We start from the raw sequence: 20423 nt of genomic DNA, 5'->3' as shown, positions 1-20423 counted from the left end.
CCAAGTAGGACTGCCTGGGGTGCAGGAGAAGGAGGCAAGGTCTGGGAAGCAAATGGAAGTGAGTAGTTCCTATCTGGCCTCCTAGGCTGGTGTGTAACTGCTTTCAGTTTTACATTGAATGAGGCGGAGACCACTGAACAGTTTTGAGCAGACAACTTGACAACATCTGATTTACTTCAAAATGATCTGTCTGCATGTCTGGGGAATTGCCTGATAGGACGAGGGTAGAAGCCAGGAGACAGGCTATTGCAACAAGTCAGATGAGATGACAGTGGCTTGGGCTTCAGTGTTAGTGGTTGAGGCTGTGAAAAGTGGTAGATTTCAGATATTTTTATCCACACTTCCACCCCCACCCTGAGCTACTGATATAGGGGACTAGAGAAATATTTACCATAATTCCAATGATTTTTAGCCATAGCAACAAGGATGGAGATACCAGTTACTAAAATGGGAAGAGTAAGGAAGAAACACGTTTCAGAGAGAATTAGTCTTAGTTTTGTATATTCAGAGTTTGAAAAGTTGTTAATATCTAAGAGGAAGATATGAAATGGGCAGTTGATGTATGGGTCTGGAGTTTAGGGTAAAGGTCTGAGTTGGAAACGTAATTGACATGAAAACAGAGAAGCTACATGATCAGATGCAACTTATTAGGAAAGAAGGTTGATAATGAAGAGCAGCAATTCAAGGGCTGAATGAGCTCTGTTTGTGATATGTGGATTCCTAACTGATGGTTCTACAGGTGCTTCCTCAATCAATTCTTTTTCTCCTGTAGCTTCTTCTGTAGAATATGTATTATCACCACTTTATAGATGTGGAAGAATACCTTTAAGTTATAAATATAGGCAATGTAATTGAAAAATTTACTCAACCTTTTAAAGCCATGGGGTTATTACTATGAGGATCCAGTGATATACATGCACGCCTTTTCCAAAGTGCACCTCTTTCCCCACATATTTTGCAAACAACTCCAGGGAGTTATTGGGCTTCCTGAAACCCATTTGTGAAACTCACCTCAAGAGTCCTCTATCTAATGCCTTTTCTCCTAGCTTTACTAATCTTTGCAGTTCTGTGAACATGAATCTTGAAAATGAAAATCTGGTTCTGTTGAACTGATGTTTACTTGTTGCTATCGAAATATCATCTGCATGTTGATTTGGAAATTAAATCACAGCCCCCAGATTTCCCTTGAACTCCAGTCTCAGAAACCATACTACTTTTTTGGCATCTGTGCCTGAAGTCCAATCAATAGCCACTTCCAACTTAACAGTCCTCAGACAGCATTTCTGACATGACCTCTGCAGAGCAGCTCCTCTTGGATTTGGTGAGTGGTGATTCTCACCTGTCAGCTACAATCCTATCATTTTTTTTTTTTTTTTGTCTTTTCAAACTCTGTATCCAGTTCATCAGCAAGTACTAAAAACTCTATTTTAAAAATACAAATGGAATCCAACCATTTCCCATTCTGATTGCTGAGGCCCGGTCCAGCCAGCCCCACTGTCCCTTCTCATCCCTTCTCACTTATGATTTTTTTGCAGAACCCTCACCTCCTGGGCCTGCTTTTGCTCTCTCCCCCAGAGCAGCCAGATGTTAGAGTCTGTAAACAAGTCTGGATGGCGCCTGGCAAAATGCCAGAGGGAGTGGTTTGTGAAGTAACGCCAGGGAGCCATTAAGTGTGGAGATTCCTTATTGGTTGACTGCTGTATCTAGTTTATGCTAATTAATAGGCTGTGTGGAATGTATAAATATCCCTCCGGTCCTACAATAAACGGCTCCCACTCCTGCTGTATCAACATACACAAGTTATTCGTCACCCCCGGGTTATTTTGCTGCAGCCGGACTGTGGCAGCCAGATGGATTGCAATAAAGGGCAATTCAGACCAGGTTGCCTCTCCCCTGGAAAACTTCCAATGGCTCTCCTTCCAGCGTAAAACCCTAAGTCCTTTCATTGGTCCACAAAGATCTTGTTACTCATGTGGCCACAAATCCCAATACTTTTCCCAACTTCATAGCCCCTGGAGCTGTCTTGAAGTAATGTCTCTGTTTCAGGGACTGTGCACTGATAGTCCCCTCTCTGAGGACCTCCATGCCAGATCTCTGAATGTGTTACTCCCTTACTTCCTTCAGGTTTGTATTTAAATATCCTGTGGATGAGGCTGTCTGTGACCATGCTGTTTTAGCACTGCAATTTCTATATCTGTCTTCACTTCCTGTTTTCCTCTTCCTTGCAGTTGAGGAGCCTACAGTCTACCAGGAACGAAAAGCATAACCCTATGGAAGGCAAAGCAGGGGTGGAATACCATATAGGATGTCAGCAGAATGTAATTCAAGTCACTTTTCCTTTTTCTGGCAGAAAGGGATGGTAATTCATGAAGAATCTTTTAAAAGTGAGGTGGGCTGTATGCCTATAATTTCGGTGACTCCGGAGCGAGTTCAGTGATAAAAAAGAAAGGGGGTGGGTTGGGAAGACACAGTAGGTGATTGATTAAAAAAATTCTTTAAAACAAGTCTATATTAGCAATTTTTGCAAAGTTCAGGTGTGATTTTCTTATAACCAAATTTCAGTACTAGCTATATTTCATAAATCATGGAGATTCTGACTTTTTGTAGAAGGGAGTTTACTTTTCCGCTAATATACAAACACAAGAGTACATTAAACACAGACAGGTTGTAAAGGATAATCTGATGACCATATCTGAATCCAGTTGCCAGTTAGGAATAACAAAGCAAAACGGCTGCTTTGACCTCATCTCATCTTTCTGCTATCCATCAGAGGTAACCACAGCTCAGAATTTTGTATTTCCATCTTTTTTTTGCCTTAAAAATTCCTGTTTGGCCCTTATATTCATACTACACAAAGTTTTGCTTAACTTTCTCATTTGTTCCTCTTCAACTTTAATGGAGCATTAGTTTATAAATAAGAACATATGCTTAGCATGACAGAGCTATGTAGTTTAAAAATTCTCAGTCTGTTTTTTCCTATTTGGCTAGACACTTTACTTTTCCTTAATTTAAAAATGTCGTTCATTTTTGCATATTAAGATATAGCATAACACTTGGTACAGAATTGTTACTCAATAATTATTTAAATGTATTACTTTTCTTTTTAAAATAGGATAGAGACTTTGGAGAGGAAAAGATCTGAGGTAGAACATACTGTCTGTTGAACACACAAATGGGAATTGTGGAGAACATCAAATGGAGAATGTTCTCTGCAGAGCAGTTAATCTTTTTACCCAGAAGAATGTAACAGTACTATTCACATTTTGGCATGGATCCTTCTAATACAGCCTCTCCTTCCCAACTATATTATGTGTGTGAATATATTATAATTGAGAAGACACTGTTTTGCAATTGTCCTTATCCCCACACTACCCCACAAACATTTTTTATTTATTTTTGTCACAATGTTTTTAATGATTGTTGCATACTATTTCACTATGGACAAAACCTATTTTTAGCCAAACTCTCAAACAATCATATTTCTGTTTTTTGGGCAAAATTAAGCAGAAGCATAGAGCATGTTTAAAAAATTAGAAGATCAGTAGGATTTTATATATTATTAACTATATGCACAAAAGGAAAGGGAATATTTTAAAATGAAGACAAGATTTCAAATTTGGATGTGTATATAGAGCTGAGGCAGAGCATAATGAGATCACTCTTGAGTACTATTAAGAAGCATTATCACTCTGTTTTTTCTTAACACATGGCGCTTTACCATTGAGCCACATCCCCAGCCTTTTTTATTTTTATTTTTTATTTTGAGACAGGGTCTCGCTAAGTTGCTTAGGACCATGCTAAGTTGCTGAGACTGGCTTTGAATTTGTAATCTTCCTCTCTGAGCCTCTGAGCCCCTATGCCCAGCGTTACTACACTTCTTGTTATGGGTTGAATTTTATCTGTTCCAAATTCATATATTGAAGTTTTTAACATCTGAAAATATGACTCTCTTTGGAGATAAAGATGCAAAATGAGGTTATTGAGGTGGGCCCTAATTCAATCTGGTGAAGAGATTAAGACACATACACACAGAGGAAGACCTCCTAAAGACAAAAGATAGCCATCTACAAGCCAAGAAGAGAGACTACAGAAGAAAACTGTTTACAAGGTTGATCTTAGACTTTACCTCCAGGATTGTGAGGACATTTGTTTAAGCCACACATCCTGTACTTTGCTATTTCTAGTGAACTAGAATCCTTCTTAAACATTTTCATTTTGTTTTTTTCTGGATGTTTTCAGTGTTCTGCCTGTTTTTCTACTGAGAAAAACAAGCACACAGAACACAGATCCACCCATAGGATGTTGTACAGAGGAAACTATTTTTTCCTTCTACCCATCTTGGGTTCCTTGACTGGGGGCCTGTAAGAAGAACAAACAAGAGAAACACATGCACATTCATTTAAGTTTTACATGACATGAGAGCCTTCTTAAGGGAAGAAAGACCTGAAGAAGCTGTTAAAGCTGTTTTCATGCTGGGGTTGATAAAGTGGACAATCTCGGAGAAGTGTAGCAGGACAAAGAAAATATGAACTAATGTTAAACTAGGGGAAAACTAGCAAGGCCTGTTGAGTCCTGCTGGGGTTTGCAGGTCTCACAAGAATCTTAGGGTGACCTGCTTTAGAGGAGAAAGCTGGGACATGGTCAGAGACTGTCCTACACATGCTGTTTCTCAAATTCTCTCACCTGAAAATAGTATATCAGGGTTCTACAATGTGTGGTAGTATATTCTTAACTCCATCTATATATATACAATTGAGGGTAGATGGGAGATAGTGACTTTTTTGGGTCCTCCTTGATTATTACCATGGGAAGGTCAGAAAGACAGCGGCTACTTGAAAGAGCCTAAACATGATGTTACTTCCACTTTAAGGCTGAGGTGTTCTAGTGTTCCTCAGCATTCTAGGCACAGGTATTCGCACATTTTCTCTAAAGTGACCACTGTCAGGGGCAGAGTGAGTTCAGATAAGCTAGGCCTCCTCAGGCAGTGGTTCTGTCCAATTAAAGCATATACTTGTTAAGTTGAAGAAGTCCATCTAACAAATAGGTATATGAGATTTGTGGGAATAAGAGGAAGACCTAGTATATAAATAGGAGGGAAGCATATACAGTGAGTTAATGAATTGAGAAATAGGCATGGGGAGACCAAAAATTTTCTTGACCTGCAGGACATCACGGAGGGCGATGAACCTAGGTGGGGAGAGGGATGACAGCAAGACAGGAGTTCTGATCAAGCTGCAAATTTTTATTGTTCACACAGAGGTATTTATATGCTGGGGATGGGGAAGCTCTCCTATTGGCAGTTGCTGGATGTAGGTTGTAAAACTGCCAGCTGCAGGATGTCTGCACAAGGCGAGATAACTGCAGGATGTTCCAGGAAGATAGATGGTCGCAGGATGTTTCCCAGGCAGGCTGTTTCTTGTAAAGGTCAGGCTATTCTCAGAAAGAGAACTTCCTTCTAGCCCCTGACATTTCCCCCTTTCTTATATAAAATATTTGACCATGCCTTTATTGGCCATGTTTTTAGGGGGTGATAGAGGCTCTGTTCCTCTAGGAGGCCTTAGAATATCTCCTGATCCGAGCGAACGTCCTCACTAGGAGATTTTGTGGCCTTGGCATGTTTTTGGAGGAGACGGTTTTGAGGGAGAAGCATGCCAACCGCCATGCACCAGAGCGTGTCACTCAGAGGTCTTGGGTTTTGGGATCCGTGGATCCATCCTCCTGCAGTCCTTCCTGCACCCTCCGCATGGGTGCGTCCTCCCCCAAGCGGAGGGGTCCATGGGAGGAGGGATAACTTAACCCTTATGGCAAGGGCAGAAGATGGTTGGTCAGAAGCTGTTATTTGTACTTTTATATAAGAAAGAGAGGTCTGTGGGGATGTAAACTTAAGAAATAAGCCTGTGAGAAGGGTGGAACACCCTTTTAAATGTTGGCAGCACAGTCTTCCATCTCCAGACGATGACAGTGGACCTGTATGGGCTTAGAGGCTAAAATATTAATCTGTTCTTTAATAAATTGTACCAGCCTGTTTATAATGCAGGGTCCTATGGACACCATTAAAAGTAAACCCAATAAAGGGCCCAATAGGGAAAGGTAGGGTAGAAATCCATTAAGCCCATTCCAAAGTGGATTTTCAAACAGTTCCCTCCGTCTTTTTTTCTAAGTCTTCCTGAAGCTGTTTAATTTTAGTGCGTACTATGCCTGATTTATTGGCATAAAAGCAGCATTGCTCCCCCAGGGCCAAGCAAATACCTCCCTGGTTAGCTGTCAGCAAGTCTAAGCCTCATCTGTTTTGAAGGACTACTTCTGCCAGGGAGTCTATTTGGTCCTGTAAATCTTTAATGGTTCCTGATAGAGTTTGTACATCATCTATAAGTTGTTGAGACAGGCGACGGTAAGAGTGTATAGCCGTGCCTAAGCCAGCTGTACCTGTGCTCACAGCAGTTGCTATTCCAAGGCTGGCAAGGAGTGGTAAGGCCTGTACTGTCCACCTGTGTCTTTTTATTAGGGTGTCTAGGCTAGGAATGGGTAAAGGTTCGTCTCCTGATACAATACTTATATCAGGGAGCAATAAGGCAAGAACACAGCCACCGGTCCAATTTGTCGGAAGCCTGGGGAAGGCCAAGTTTCTTCTGCAGACAAAAACTGTACCATTGGGGGGACAAAGAGGTGGGGTAGGTGAAGAATAATTATGTAATATTGAGCAATTTCCAAAAGAATTAATTCCAACATCAACATCATAGGTATTATTCTGCATCATGCCTAAAAGACATAATGTAAAAGTACTCATAGGCTGTACTCTGAAAGGAAGCCCAGGTTGGCATGTATCATTATTGTCTATGGGAGAATTAATAGGAACTGCCACGGGCATTATCACCCCTGCTGTCATGCAAAGCCAGCAATCACTAGCAAGGATGGGATTGGAATCATTAAGCAAGGAAAAGGTAGTTTCCAAAATACCCAATGTATTAATATCTAAATCTGGAAGTTAGGATTTAGGCAGCATTAAGGGATGATATGTAAGCTCAGGGAGTTGGGGTTTTAAAAGCTTAAGTATCTGAATATGTTTAACAGCATCCGTGGGCCCTCCACCATCAGAGACCCCCGTAGGGGCGTTAAGAGGCCAACGGGAGGGTTTGCCAACAGTGCCTTGGCATCCAGCTAACCGCAGCATGGTGTGGTAACTTGTATGTCCAAGAAAGCCATTGATGGTATCTGTGGCAACTCCAACTCCTTCAGCAGATCTGGTTTGTGTTGGGGAGGCTTGAAAATATTGTACTCCCTGTTTATTAAACACAAATTGAGGCTGACGCATAGCAAGAGACATGCACCGTCATGGTATATGTACAAGTTGCAGAACAAATTGGAGAGTTTTACTTGTACTGGAGGAAATAATCTTGTTAACACACACCCATTTAGGCTGGTGAAACCCACCGAGTTTAGCGTCAGCCTCAGCACGGAGGTAAGCCACCTTAGTCCTGCAGTCAACAGTCTGGGTAAAACTGGTGGGAGCCTGAGACCGAGATCCTCCCTTGCATTCGCAGGGGGAGCCAAAAAGGTGCTCCATGATGTTGGAAGGTGGAGGGCCAAGGCCCCCGTGTACAAACCTGTTCAACAGACGTACTTCAAGTAGGAGGATTTTCATACAAATTGTTGGCTGCATCTGAAAAAGAGGAAAATTTGTCCTCAGGGGGAGGGCCTCCGTCCCTGGGTTGAGGTAAGTCATTGACCTGTTTAACCAGGCGTTCAGGTAACCATCTTAGGGCTGCTTACTCTTGATCCAAAACACAAGCTGAGCCTCGTCCCCAGATGAGGACAGGATCTGGGCCTTTCCATTTATTTGTAAGGGGATCGCGCCACATAACAGGTGGGTGAACAGAATTAGAAGAGGGATGCCAGTGTCTGTCTGCGGCCGAATGGCCTTCACTGTCTAGGGTAAGAAAATTAAGGGCAAATAATGCATGGTTAAGGCGATCCCTGGGAGTGGTAAATACAAGGGCGGAAGCCTTAAGGCGGGTTAGCCAAGTCTTTAAGGTAAGGTGGGCACGTTCCACAATGCCTTGACCCTGAGGGTTGTATGGAATTCCAGTAGTATGACAAATTTGCAAGGTAGCACAAAACTGCTTAAACTTGGCACTGGTATATGCAGGACCATTATCTGTTTTAATATGTGTCGGTTTACCCATTACGGAAAAGGCTGAAACAAGATGAGAAAGGACATCATCTTTGGTAGCCTCTCCGGAATGTGGTGATGCAAAAATAAAGCCGCTGAAGGTATCTATAGAAACGTGTATATATTTGGTCTTTCCAAATTCAGGAAAATGAGTAACATCCATTTGCCAAATCTGATTGGGCAGTAATCCTCGGGGGTTAACTCCCAAGTGTTGAATGGGGAGGGAGATAGCACAAGCAGGGCATGCTTTTACTGTTTCTCGCGCCTGTTGCCTGGTAATTTTACAAAGTAATCGAAGGCTCTGGGAATTTAGATGGTGAAGATTATGTAACTCTGTGGCCTTTTGAATGGAGCCAACAAAAATTGGAAAGATGGAACGAGTTGCCGCATCAGCTTGGGCATTACCTTGTGTTAGAGGGCCGGGAAGATCAGAGTGTGTCCTAATGTGTCCTAAGAAAAATGGGTGTTGTCTGGCCTGAATTAGCTGCTGAAGCTGGTGAAACAGAAAGGCTGCATTGGAAGAAGCCTTAATGGTGGGTGAAATCTCCAGCAGGGGCACAGAGTGGGCGATGTAGGCACTGTCTGTATAAATATTCACAGGCTTATCAAAAAAGGTTATAAAAACTTGTGTTATGGCAAACAATTCCACAAGCTGTGCTGACTGATAAGCAGTATCAAAGGTGGTAGGCTGGTTATTGACAACAAAGGCCGCACGGCCATTACTGGAACCGTCTGTAAAGACAGTAAGGGCTTGAGGAATGGGAGCCTTTTGAGTAATCTTGGGAAAAATAAATGGATGTAATTGGGCAAAATGTAAAAGGGGGTCATTGGGGAGGTGGTTATCGATTGTTCCCAAAAAACCTGATAGGGCAATACCCCATTCATCCCCCATCTGTAGTAAAAATTGGGTTGGGTCCTTAGTGTATGGAATTAAAATATCATCAGGGTCTTTGCCAAAATGTTGTCGAGAGAGCAAGCGACCTTTAGTAATAATAGAAGCTACAGTAATAACCTTGGAGGATGGGGTGGGTAAATGGACCCCAAGCAAGGGGCAGCCTTTATTTTTAAAATGTGGATGCCGCTGCCAAAATATTCCTGTGGGTGTATGAAGGGTGCGTAAAATAACCAGAACCAGAGGAAGGTCATAAGAAATCTGTGTAACAAACTGTTGGGCAATGGCTTCTGTGACTTGGTTTAATGCCTGTCGTGCCTTGGGAGTAAGCTCCCGAGGGGAGGAGGGGTGGGAATCGCCTCTCAAAATATCATTAAGGGGCAAAAGTACACAAGTGGGTAATTTTAAATATGGTCTTAGCCATTGAATACCCCCCAGTAATTTTTGAAAATCATTAAGGGTGTGAAGATGGTCCACACGTAGTTGTATTTTAGGAATTTGGATTTGATTATCTTGAAGTTTAAGGCCCAAATAGGTATAAGGGTCCTGTGTTTGAACCTTATCAGGAGCTATCTGTAGTCCCAAGGCAGCGAGGGCTTTGTAAAGGTCCAAGTAACAATTATTAAGATCATAGGTATTAGGTGCAGCAATTAACAAATCATCCATATAATGTAAAATATAAATTTGTGGCCATCGCTCTCTCACAGGGTCTACTGCCTGAGCGACATATTTTTGGCAAAGACTAGGGCTGTTGCCCATACCTTGGGGAAGAACCTTCCATTGAAATCTCTGCATAGGGCCCTGAAAATTAATGCGAGGGAGACTAAAGGCAAAATAGGGTCTATCCCCGGGATGTAAAGGAATGGTGAAAAAGCAATCTTTTAAGTCAATAACCATTTTACAATAGTTTTTGGGAATAGCCACTGGTGTGGGAATGCCTGGCTGTAGTGCTCCCATCGGGCGCATAACTTTATTAATGGCACGCAAATCTTGTAAAAGGCGCCACTTGCCTGATTTTTTCTTGATAACAAAAATAGGAGTATTCCATGGTGAGGTTGAGGGCTCTGCATGGCCGGCTGCCAGCTGTTCCTGCACTAACTTGGAGGCAGCCTCCAACTTTTCTTGGGTAAGGGGCCACTGATCCACCCACACAGGAGTCTGAGTCTCCCAAATAATCTTATCTGCATGGGGTACAGGAGGGTCAGGGACCGACACTAAAAATCCGAATACCCAAGTCCATACGTATTTGTTTTTTGTGTGGGTTGTATGGGCTCAACCAGTCCTTGTCTCAGTCTCCCAAGGCCTGTACCAGGGACAAAATTCATACGCAGCATTTGGTGAGTCACCATGGAATTGGGACTGGCAAGAATAACTTCAATTTGACTCAAAATATCTCGGCCCCATAGGTTAACAGGGAGGTCAGGAACAACGAAAGGAGTGACAGTTCCCCTATTACCCTCTTTATCAGTCCAGCTAAGAGCCCTAGAGCTGACCAGAGGATTTTTTGACTGTCCTATTCCTTTAAGGTCAGTCAAGAATGAGGTGAGGGGCCAACCTGATGGCCAGTGTTTTTGAGAAATAACTGTAGCATCCGCACCAGAATCTAGGATTCCTTGGAATTCCTTTCCTTCAATAAGTAGGGTAAGGGTGGGTCTATTGTGAGAAATAGGCTGAACCCAATACACATCAGAGGAGCCCAAGGAGGCAGTCCCCCGCGGTAGGGTCTGGGCAGTGGAAGTGCCTCCTGAATTTAAGGGAAGGAGTATTAATTGTGCAAGTTTCGTTCCTGCTGGGATGGCCGCAACTCCATTAATAGCTGTGGCCAGTATTTTTATTTCTCCAGTGAAATCATTATCAATAATGCCAGGGAAGACCTGAACACCTTGTAAGGTAGTAGAGGCTCTTCCAAGAATAAGGGCACACATATGAGATGGAGGGGGACCCATAATTCCAGTGGGTATTATTTGGGGCCCTTGCATGGAGTCTAGTATTGTATCGGTGGCGGCACAGAGGTCCAGTCCTGCGCTGCCTGGGGTGGCCCGTTGGAGGGAGGCAATTGTGGAGAAGGATTTTGAACTAGGTTGGGAGTCTGGGAGGGGACAAACTTTATTGCCCCTGGGTTTGTCCTCCCCTGGGGGAGGTCGGGGCCAGGGGCTGGCCGTGAAAGGAGTTTCCCGAGAAGCGGGAAGAAATAGGCTGTCCAAGGGCATTTGTTTTAGATCTACACTCATTGGCCCAGTGACGACCTTTACCACATCTAGGGCAAAGGGTGGCTGGAGGTGGTTTAGCCCCAGTTTGAGAAGACGTTGTCCCTAGGCCCTGTTTGCCTGTTGGGCACTCGCGTGCAAAATGGCCAAGTTGCTTACAAGTAAAGCAAGTACGTGAGCCAGGATTGCGAAAGGCCTTGGTAAAGGCGGCACCTATGGCGAGACCCATGGCATGGGCTGCTCCCACCCCGGCACAGAGTCTAATAAAGTCAGAAAGTTCCCCTTTATCCTTATGTGGTCGAAGAACATCCTGACATGCCGGGTTGGCATTTTCAAAGGCAAGATGTTTTACAAAGGTGCTTTCGCTTTCGCTTGGTCCAAGCAGGCGTTCCGCGGCTAGGTTGAGCCGTGCAACAAAGTCGCTATAAGGCTCATCAGGCCCTTGTCGAATTTTTGCCAGGGAAGTGGTAGCCGAGCCCTTTTGAGGGAGGTGTCTCCAAGCATGTAAGCCAGCCATCTGAATCTGTGCCAAAAGTCCAGCAGGGAAACGCGCCTGTTTAGCGTTAGTGTCAAAAGGTGCATTGCCCACTAGCTTAACATAAGTCCAGGATTTAGAGGAGGCCTTTGTTAAATTTTTTTGAACAGTTTCCCGACAGTGCTCTTTGAAATCTGCATTCCATAACAGGAAGTCTCCAGCACTGAGGGTAGCTCGGGCCAAAAATTTCCAATCATTAGGAGTAAGCCATTGTGCGCTTTGGCTTTCTAATAAAGCCAATGTATAAGGCGCAGTGGGGCCATAGTGAACACAAGCCTTTTTAAGTTTTTCAAGAAAACGCAGGCTTAATTTCTTGTAGGCACCCTGAGTTCCTTCCTGCCTAGAAGTGGGCTCCTCATCCTCTGAGTCTTGGTCTTCCTCTTGTCCGTCCCCCGCTTCCTCCTCTTGATCCTCCTCTAAGTCTTTGTCCTCAGTCTGGGCGGGCTTATCTGTCTGACTGCGGGTGTCTGGGAAGGCAAGAACAGGCGGATGGCGCGGCTTAGCCTTTGTATTAGACCGCCTTGGGCCAGCTTGTGTTGACTCCATGCCTAGGGCTAATGAGCGGAGCTCAGAGTCAAGGGATCTTAATTCTTTTAAAAGTTGGATCTGTTCTCGTCTATGTTGGAGAGACTCGCGCAAGGGAGCCAGGTTAGGTAAGGGAAGTGGAGAAAAAATATCTGGGGGGGGCAGTTGGCCCCTGAAGGGCCAGAGCACAAAAGGCAGGAGGGATATAGGAGGGGGGTGGCTTTGTAAGTCCTATAGGCTGTGGCAGGGTCCTGAGATGTGGCGGGTCTTCTGAATGGTAGCAAGCTGCTTCCTCCTCCAAGGTAGCCTCCTCTTCAGGGGTCAATGTGTCTCCAGGATTTAAAACTGGATAAAGGTGGTTGGCAACCTTTGGGGCCTTATTTATTAGGGTGGGATTTTGAGGGGGACCAGGAAGGTTCCCAGGGTCCTGGGGAGACTGAGAAGGATTTATGTCTATACTAACTGAAGGGCATGCCGAGGGGGGACGAGAGGTCTTTTGCATAGCCTCTTCCCCAATCCTGACAAGTTTTAAGGTACCATTGTCAAAGGGTGAACTTTTAAGAATTTCATTAATTAAGTTCCAGTAAGAAAAGGTGGTAACAGGCACCTTTTCTGGGCCAAAGGATTCATAATAATCTTTTAAACAGTCTCCTACTCTAAGCCATCTTTTATCATCAATGGTCCCTTCAAGGGGAAACCATGGACACAAATCTTCTATGTATGAAAAGAATAAGTTTAAGTCCTTTTTCTTAACATGCGCCCCCCGTGTCTTGAGGGCCTCCTTGAGGCCTGACAAAAACAAATCATGTGACGAGACTGCTTGTCCCATGGTGGGTCACTCACCGTGCGTCATCCTCACTCTCCTCCTGGATCTGTCTCTCTCTCGGTGGTGTCTGCGGAGGCAATCGCGAACTCCGCTTGGCCAAGTCTCCCCAGAGGATGGCGTTCCCCCCTCCGTCAAAGGCTCGAGCACATGTTGGGCGCCAAATGTCCCCACCGGCAGAACATCAAGGAGGGCGGCGAACCTAGGCGGGGAGGAATGAAGGGACAAGAGACGCGAGGGATGACAGCAAGACAGGAGTTCTGATCAAGATGCAAATTTTTATTGTTCACACAGGGGTATTTATATGCTGGGGATGGGGAAGCTCTCCTATTGGCAGTTGCTGGATGTAGGTTGTAAAACTGCCAGCTGCAGGATGTTTGCTCAAGGGAGATAACTGCAGGATGTACCAGGAAGATAGATGTTTCCCAGGCAGGCTGTTTCTTGTAAAGGTCAGGCTATTCTCAGAAAGAGAACTTCCTTCTAGCCCCTGACAAAAAATAGATAAATAAACAGATAAGTAAAACAAAAATTAAAAAGCAATTCTTACAAGAGTTTCCACATTTCTATCCTTAAGCAATCTGGACCTATCTTTTTTTTTTTTTTTGGTACTGGGGATTGAAAGGACCTATATTTTTAAGATGAACTTAAACTGAATTCCCAAGAAGGGTCCTATTAGGATAAACAGCCCACAGAAGCTCCTTTTTGCATTCATATCTTACCAATGAGGGTTGTTTTGCCATTAGCCAATCAGACCTAAGCCCTTCACGCCTATTTACAACCCTCATTTGCATAGAGGACCGGAGTGGGAACTTGAGCGGGAACTGTTTGTCCTTCCCTTTGTTCTTCCAAAGGGCTCGGCTAAGGAACCCCACACGAATGTGAAGACCTTGAAACCTATTTCTCTAAATACGCAATCTCAGGGAATTGAAGTAGTTGTGGACAAGATCCATTATCAGGTTAGGAAGAACCGGGAGAGTCCTTGGAGCCACAGAAGCCTCTGGACCTGCCCATTATTATGCATACACTCACTATTCCCCAAACCGGTGTCAGAATTGGAAAAATTATGTTGCTAAAAGGCAATGTGGACACAAACACTAATTACGTAGGACACTAACTGCTTTGCATTTTGCTCTTAATTGATCAGGTATAAGACAGAAATAAAGTTTAAGGTCAGTATCATGTTTTGTTCCAACAATTTACTGTCATAATTCTTGAGTTGCAGTTCTCTCATGAAACTGTGGGTGGCTCTGAAAAGAGCCTTTGGGTTTAATAAACGCATTCGCAGCACTGTTTACTTGGAGCTGGTGTACTTGGTGACCGCCTTGGTGCCCTCCGACACAGCGTGCTTGGCCAGCTCCCCGGGCAGCAGCAGGCGCACAGCCGTCTGGATCTCCCGGGAGGTGATGGTCGAGCGCTTGTTGTAGTGCGCCAGGCGCGAGGCCTCGCCCGCGATGCGCTCAAAGATGTCGTTCACGAACGAGTTCATGATGCCCATGGCCTTGGACGAGATGCCGGTGTCCGGGTGCACCTGCTTGAGCACCTTGTACACGTAGACGGAGTAGCTCTCCTTGCGGCTGCGCTTGCGCTTCTTGCCGTCCTTCTTCTGCGCCTTGGTCACCGCCTTCTTGGAGCCCTTCTTCGGGGCGGGAGCAGACTTCGCTGGCTCAGGCATACTGGAACACAACTACCAGGATCCAAGATAGAGAAACTGTGAGCACAAGCTCAAAACACCCTTAATATTTGCTTGCTTGTATGCAAATTAAGGATTGCAGAATAACTCCTTCTTATTGGCTGTTTTACTATCTTAACCTCTCATAGGCTATTTTTGAAATCTAGCTCTTATTGGTTCTTTCCCTAACTCCACCTTACTTTGAACTTTCAACTACAAACATTTCATGTAAATTAGAGGTGTTTTTTTAAATTTTAATCATCTGCCTTTTAATTGGCTGAGACTTGTCTTCAGCTCATGGCATAGGCTACTTTGCAAAACGGCAGGAGAGTATAAAAGGCTAGCTGCTTGCGCACTTGTAAACAGATTTCCTGATTACTGTCACTTTGGTTCTCATTCTAATATGTCTGGACGCGGCAAACAAGGCGGCAAGGCGCGTGCCAAGGCCAAGACACGCTCCTCCCGCGCCGGCCTGCAGTTCCCGGTAGGGCGAGTCCACCGCCTTCTGCGCAAGGGCAACTATGCCGAGCGCGTCGGGGCCGGCGCGCCCGTGTACCTGGCGGCGGTGCTCGAGTACCTGACGGCCGAGATCCTGGAGCTGGCTGGCAACGCGGCCCGCGACAACAAGAAGACGCGCATCATCCCGCGCCACCTGCAGCTGGCCATCCGCAACGACGAGGAGCTTAACAAGCTGTTAGGCCGCGTGACCATCGCGCAGGGCGGTGTCCTGCCCAACATCCAGGCAGTGCTGCTGCCCAAGAAGACCGAGAGCCACCATAAGGCTAAAGCCAAGTGAAGCAACCAAAGTCTGTGTGTAGCTACCTAAGACCCAAAGGCTCTTTTCAGAGCCATCCACATTTACATTTAAAGAGCTTTGTAACAGGCTTTACCTAGTTTTCGTAGCACAGTAGGTAAACTTTATGTACCTGACCAGAACCCTTAAGGTCACTCGCTATACCCGTGGCTGAAGGAAAATGAGACGCCCTGAAAGCTGTGAGGAAGGAAAATGAGAAAAGCTTTTAATTGCTTTCAAGTAAAGACTGGTAGGGGCATACAAATTACGCCCAAATTTTCCGAAATCGAGGGTTGGATTAGATCACAGCTTCCGTTGTCCTTTATTCTTAGAATATTTCTCTAGCAAAGGAAACCGAAAATAAACGAATGATTTTTGAGTTTGTGGAAAAGGTACCCGAGGAATATGCTACCTGGACTGCTAAAAACAGCGCAATGTAAGATTCTTGAAAAGTAAGCCCGAGCTTTCACCTTAACCTAGGGTATCCGGCAAAACTCCATTCCATTTGGGCTAGCTTTCGCATGTCAGTTAACACTTGCCCAGTGACGCTGGGGCCAGGCATTTGCCGGTAATGTCCCAGGTACTGCATCCAGAAATCCTATGTATATAAAGGTCAAAGCTTCCACAAGTTGAATCTAGGCGCGGGCAGTCGAGGTGCCCCCCCCCCCCCCCCCAAATACATCCGTTCTTAAAGCGTTAGGAATCTAGTCCCACCACATACCAAACAAATGAGAAGTAGCATATTCCAAGACCTTCTAAGTGGTTCCTTAGTTCCACTCTAGACATCTAGGAAATTAACTCCCTGGGTCACAGACAAAAGATGAGGAATTGGCAGGAGAAGTAATTCATCCAATCAGAGCCTTCAGCAATTTACCAATCACCTTGTTGATTCCGTAGCCAATGGCTTTATTGCGCGCGAGTTTTGAAAACCAAGGAGACCAATCAGAATGTTTCTGAGTGTATATAACCATAATCTCTTCTGGCACAACTTCTAAGCCTTTGTTGTTTTCTCTTCCTCTGCCATGGCCCGCACAAAGCAAACCGCTCGCAAGTCCACCGGCGGCAAGGCGCCGCGCAAGCAGCTGGCCACCAAGGCGGCCCGCAAGAGCGCCCCGGCCACCGGCGGCGTCAAGAAGCCTCACCGCTACCGGCCCGGCACCGTAGCCCTGCGCGAGATCCGCCGCTACCAGAAGTCCACCGAGCTGCTGATCCGCAAGCTGCCGTTCCAGCGCCTGGTGCGCGAGATCGCGCAGGACTTCAAGACCGACCTGCGCTTCCAGAGCTCGGCCGTCATGGCCCTGCAGGAGGCCTGCGAGGCCTACCTGGTGGGTCTGTTTGAGGACACCAACCTGTGCGCCATCCACGCCAAGCGCGTCACCATCATGCCCAAAGACATCCAGCTGGCCCGCCGTATCCGCGGGGAGAGGGCGTAAAGCTCCCTTCCCTTGCCTTTCCTTTACCTAGCAAACGCAAAGGCTCTTCTAAGAGCCACCCACTTTGCTGAAACTGCTGTAATAACTTTGGTTAGTTGATGTTGGAAGGTATGAATACTATTCGTTTCTTAGAATGTCGTATCACCCTTTGCTTAGTGTGTACCCAATTTCATAAGTGCGGATTATGTTAACTCCGACGTTTGGGAGTGACAGACCTGTTAGATAACTGGCTTGGTGCGTGGCAGTCCTGGGAACAAACGGATGCAGAACATCATTTTAGTTAAACATCCTTTTAGATGGAAATTTTGTACCTATTGTTTTCTAATGTCTTAAGACCAAGGAAAAGGAAATTGTCTCCTGAGAGTTCGGCAATTTCGGGACCAAAAAATGACAGGTAAAGGTTGGTTAGTAGAGCTTGTTCGTTTTTTGTGTGCATCTCCATGCATCTAGGTGAGAGTTGTCTTTAAGTGGTTAGGCTAATGAGGGGTGGTAGGGAACTTCCTTACTTTCTTGGGAAACTTGTGCCCTTTTATGCAAATGGAGAGGGAAAAAAGTCCTCTCCTTTGTATTTAATTTTGTACTGGGAATTATGTGTTCAATCACTGAGCTGCATCCCCAGACCCTCTTTGTTTTTACTTTGAAACAGGGTCTCTAAGTTACTGAGGGCCTGTTTAAGTTGCTGAGGCTGGCCTTTAACTTGAGATCCCCATGCCTCAGCCTTTGGAGTTGCTGGGATTACAGGTGTGGGTCACTGCAGCGGACTAGTATCTGCTTCTTCATTCCTTTAACAATCATATTTGGGAATGGCATATTTTTTTTTTTACAGAGGCCATTGGAAGGGATCTAACTTTTGCTGTAGATGAGATGCACAGCACTAGAGGAGTAGAGCTCAAGAGTCTCTGTATTTCTCTCATTTAAGCAGCTTCTTTATTTTTAGTCTCAATTGTGCTCCACTGTGAAAAGTAGGACTTGGTTTCTTTTTCTTTTTTTGGATCTGTTAGATGAAGGCTGATCTGGAGCTTTTTTTCAGTAGGAGACAGAATGTGCCATTCTAAAAATGTTCCTTTGGCACAAGGATTGTGGATCTGAAGGTAATTAAGCAGGAGAAGATGAAGAATAATTCTGCTTGGTCCTTTTTCTCTTGTCTTGGCTGGCACTTCTCTAAAAATTTACTATTCTTTTTTGAAGGTGCTCTGTAAGCCTGAATTCAAAGCCACTTCTTTAAAAAACTACTCTCTCTGGGTGTCCTCGATGTGAAGCCAGAATTAGGCAGTTAGTATAGATAGGTAAATGGAGTCAGGCCAATTTTGAGTGAGTCCCAGCAAGTTGGAGACTATCCCCTGAGGGATTGAGACGTTAACTCCTCCAGAGCCCTTCCTCCACCCTTATCCAGAACCTGTCCCTGCTTCAATCTATTGCCAAGGTCACCTGTCCCAGGAGTTGCCCCTCCCTACAGAGAGCTAATTGTTAATTAATGTGTCCTGTACTGCTCCACCCTGCCCTTCCCCTTTCAGCCCACCTGTTTCCCACCTTTGGACCATTCCACCGAGCATTCCTGGGCCTAGTCACCTTCAGGAAGGAGAAAGGTAAGGGGGAAAGGCAGGAGAACAGAGGAAGCCTGGGACATATAAAAAGGGCAGAACACCTGGGATACCAGGACACAAGCTATGGCCCCTTCTGCCTCCCAGGAGAAGTCTATGTGACCTATTTTAAATAAACCCTGCTTTCTATGCTTGCTTTCCTAATGTTCAGACTTCAACATGTGAGGGAGCAGAACCCCGATAACCAGCAGCATCACATGTATATCTGTGAAACATGTAGATTAGTCTTCTGAAGTTTTCTCTTGGATATCTCTTCTTATGGCATCTGTTCTATCTAAGAATTTAAGAGTTAAGGAAAACATTATGTTTTCTTCCCTAAAAAAACAGAGAGAGAGCAAAAGCCTATAAGAGTTAGTGTTGGGATGAGTTTAAATCCTACTGATAGTACTTCTGCTTACCAGCTTTATGGCCACAGGCAAATTGGCTGGCCCTGGTAAGACTAGATTTATAAAGATTGCACATCACAATGACTTTAAGGACCAGGTAAGCCTTCATTGTATAGGGACAGTGGTGAGTGGAAGAAAAGTGGTGCAGGACTCATCAAACACATACCTGGGATAAGAAGTGGGTTTATTGTCAGGAGCCTGACAAAGGGGCTCTGCACAAAGAGAGGGACAGCAGCAGTGACTCTCCTTTGAATGTTACCTTTTATCCTTTTATAGGCAGGAACGGGGGGGGGGGGGGGGGGGGCAAGGGGCGACTTTAGTCTTGATTGACATAGTAAGAATCTCTTGATCTTGTGGAAGGCAAGTTTGTTTCTTGGGAACAGAGACAAGCAGTTTTCCTATTGCTCAGAGGAGGAACACGAAAACGGGCAGGTCTCTTTATCTTAAGGAGAGAACAGGGAACCAGTATGTTCCCATCTCAGGGGCTGGTAACTTGTCTCCTATCTCTCAGTATTGTGGGCGACAGAAAGTATTCTTTCCCCGAAAAAAAATGTGTGTGTGTGTGTGTGTGTGTGAGTGTTAGTAGAAAAAAAAAAAGATGAAGAATGCATACAAAAGAACAGCCCACTGGGAAAAATGCAGAGAAAAGGCCACACTAACAACAAAGGAGGCTAGGAAATGAGGCCCACTGTGGAACAATGAGGAAGAAGGAGATTAACAGCTAGTGAGCCCATATGTCTGAAGGTTTACAGAGTTTACGTAGAACTGAGGACCAAGAGTTAGTGTCATATGTCTGTCATTTTAAGTATTATCTCTTGCTCTAAATTCCTTTCCAGATTTCCAAAAACCTTGTTTTCTACAATCTGTATGACAAAAGCTCTGTTCTTTCTTGATAGTAGTAGTAAGAGCTGTGTGTCGGGCCCAACTCTAAATGAGCTTGTACAAGTCAAATCATCACTATGAACCTTACTGTATTATCTTACTTAGCAAATGAAGAAACACAGTATGATTCTGCATGCGTAAGGCCACCTAGATGGAAAATGATGACATGCATTTCAACTTGGGCAGCCGACTTTAAAACTCTGCGATTTTAAGTATGTTCCATTGCTTTCCTATAGTTGTATTCATTATTAGTTTCCTGATGGGACAATGTTTCATGTTGTAGATAACGGGGACCAAATCTGGTTCACCTTTGTGGTATGACTGAGTGATAGATGTAGTTGAGTGAGGTGGGCAATTCAGAAGGATAACTTTGAGGGACATGGAAGAGTATCTTAAAATGAGAGAGCTGAGTGTTTAGAGCCATAAGCAAGGCTGCATATTATGGAGGGGATCGTCAGTGTGGTCAGGGTTCTCTGGAGGAACAGAACTGATAGGAAACTCCCCCTA

The 20423-nt window shown here is 44.8% G+C and overlaps 3 protein-coding genes across 5 annotated transcripts; 2 read left to right on the top strand and 1 right to left on the bottom strand.

Annotated features, from left to right (window-relative positions):
* Nucleotides 1–5221: 5221 nt before the first annotated feature.
* LOC114102735 (histone H2B type 1-C/E/F/G/I-like) lies at nucleotides 5222–16437 on the bottom strand. 3 transcript variants are annotated; one of them, XM_071613731.1, is made up of 4 exons: nucleotides 15399–15482; nucleotides 14448–14836; nucleotides 13173–13639; nucleotides 5222–12271 (listed from the first exon to the last, which is right to left on the bottom strand). In XM_071613731.1, exons 2-3 carry the CDS (start codon nucleotides 14822–14824, stop codon nucleotides 13633–13635), a joined length of 384 nt encoding a protein of 127 aa, XP_071469832.1. In that variant the 5' UTR covers nucleotides 14825–14836; nucleotides 15399–15482; the 3' UTR covers nucleotides 5222–12271; nucleotides 13173–13632. The 3 variants fall into 3 exon arrangements, with proteins under 3 accessions (XP_071469832.1, XP_071469831.1, XP_027804047.2); XM_071613730.1 differs by lacking the exons at nucleotides 14448–14836; nucleotides 15399–15482 and having other exon boundaries at nucleotides 13173–13637; XM_027948246.3 differs by lacking the exons at nucleotides 5222–12271; nucleotides 13173–13639; nucleotides 15399–15482 and adding an exon at nucleotides 16336–16437 and having other exon boundaries at nucleotides 14444–14836.
* Nucleotides 14913–15879, top strand: LOC114102734 (histone H2A type 1-H-like). Its single transcript, XM_027948245.2, has one exon. It carries the CDS (start codon nucleotides 15225–15227, stop codon nucleotides 15615–15617), a length of 393 nt encoding a protein of 130 aa, XP_027804046.2. The 5' UTR covers nucleotides 14913–15224; the 3' UTR covers nucleotides 15618–15879.
* Nucleotides 16438–16565: 128 nt separating the features above from the next.
* LOC139706082 (histone H3.1) lies at nucleotides 16566–17109 on the top strand. Its single transcript, XM_071613732.1, has one exon. It carries the CDS (start codon nucleotides 16637–16639, stop codon nucleotides 17045–17047), a length of 411 nt encoding a protein of 136 aa, XP_071469833.1. The 5' UTR covers nucleotides 16566–16636; the 3' UTR covers nucleotides 17048–17109.
* Nucleotides 17110–20423: the final 3314 nt, after the last annotated feature.

This window comes from Marmota flaviventris, chromosome 6 (assembly GCF_047511675.1).
Source record: "Marmota flaviventris isolate mMarFla1 chromosome 6, mMarFla1.hap1, whole genome shotgun sequence".
Taxonomy (NCBI): domain Eukaryota; kingdom Metazoa; phylum Chordata; class Mammalia; order Rodentia; family Sciuridae; genus Marmota; species Marmota flaviventris.
Note: the sequence above shows the minus strand (reverse complement) of the source record. Positions and strands in the feature narration are given on the sequence as shown.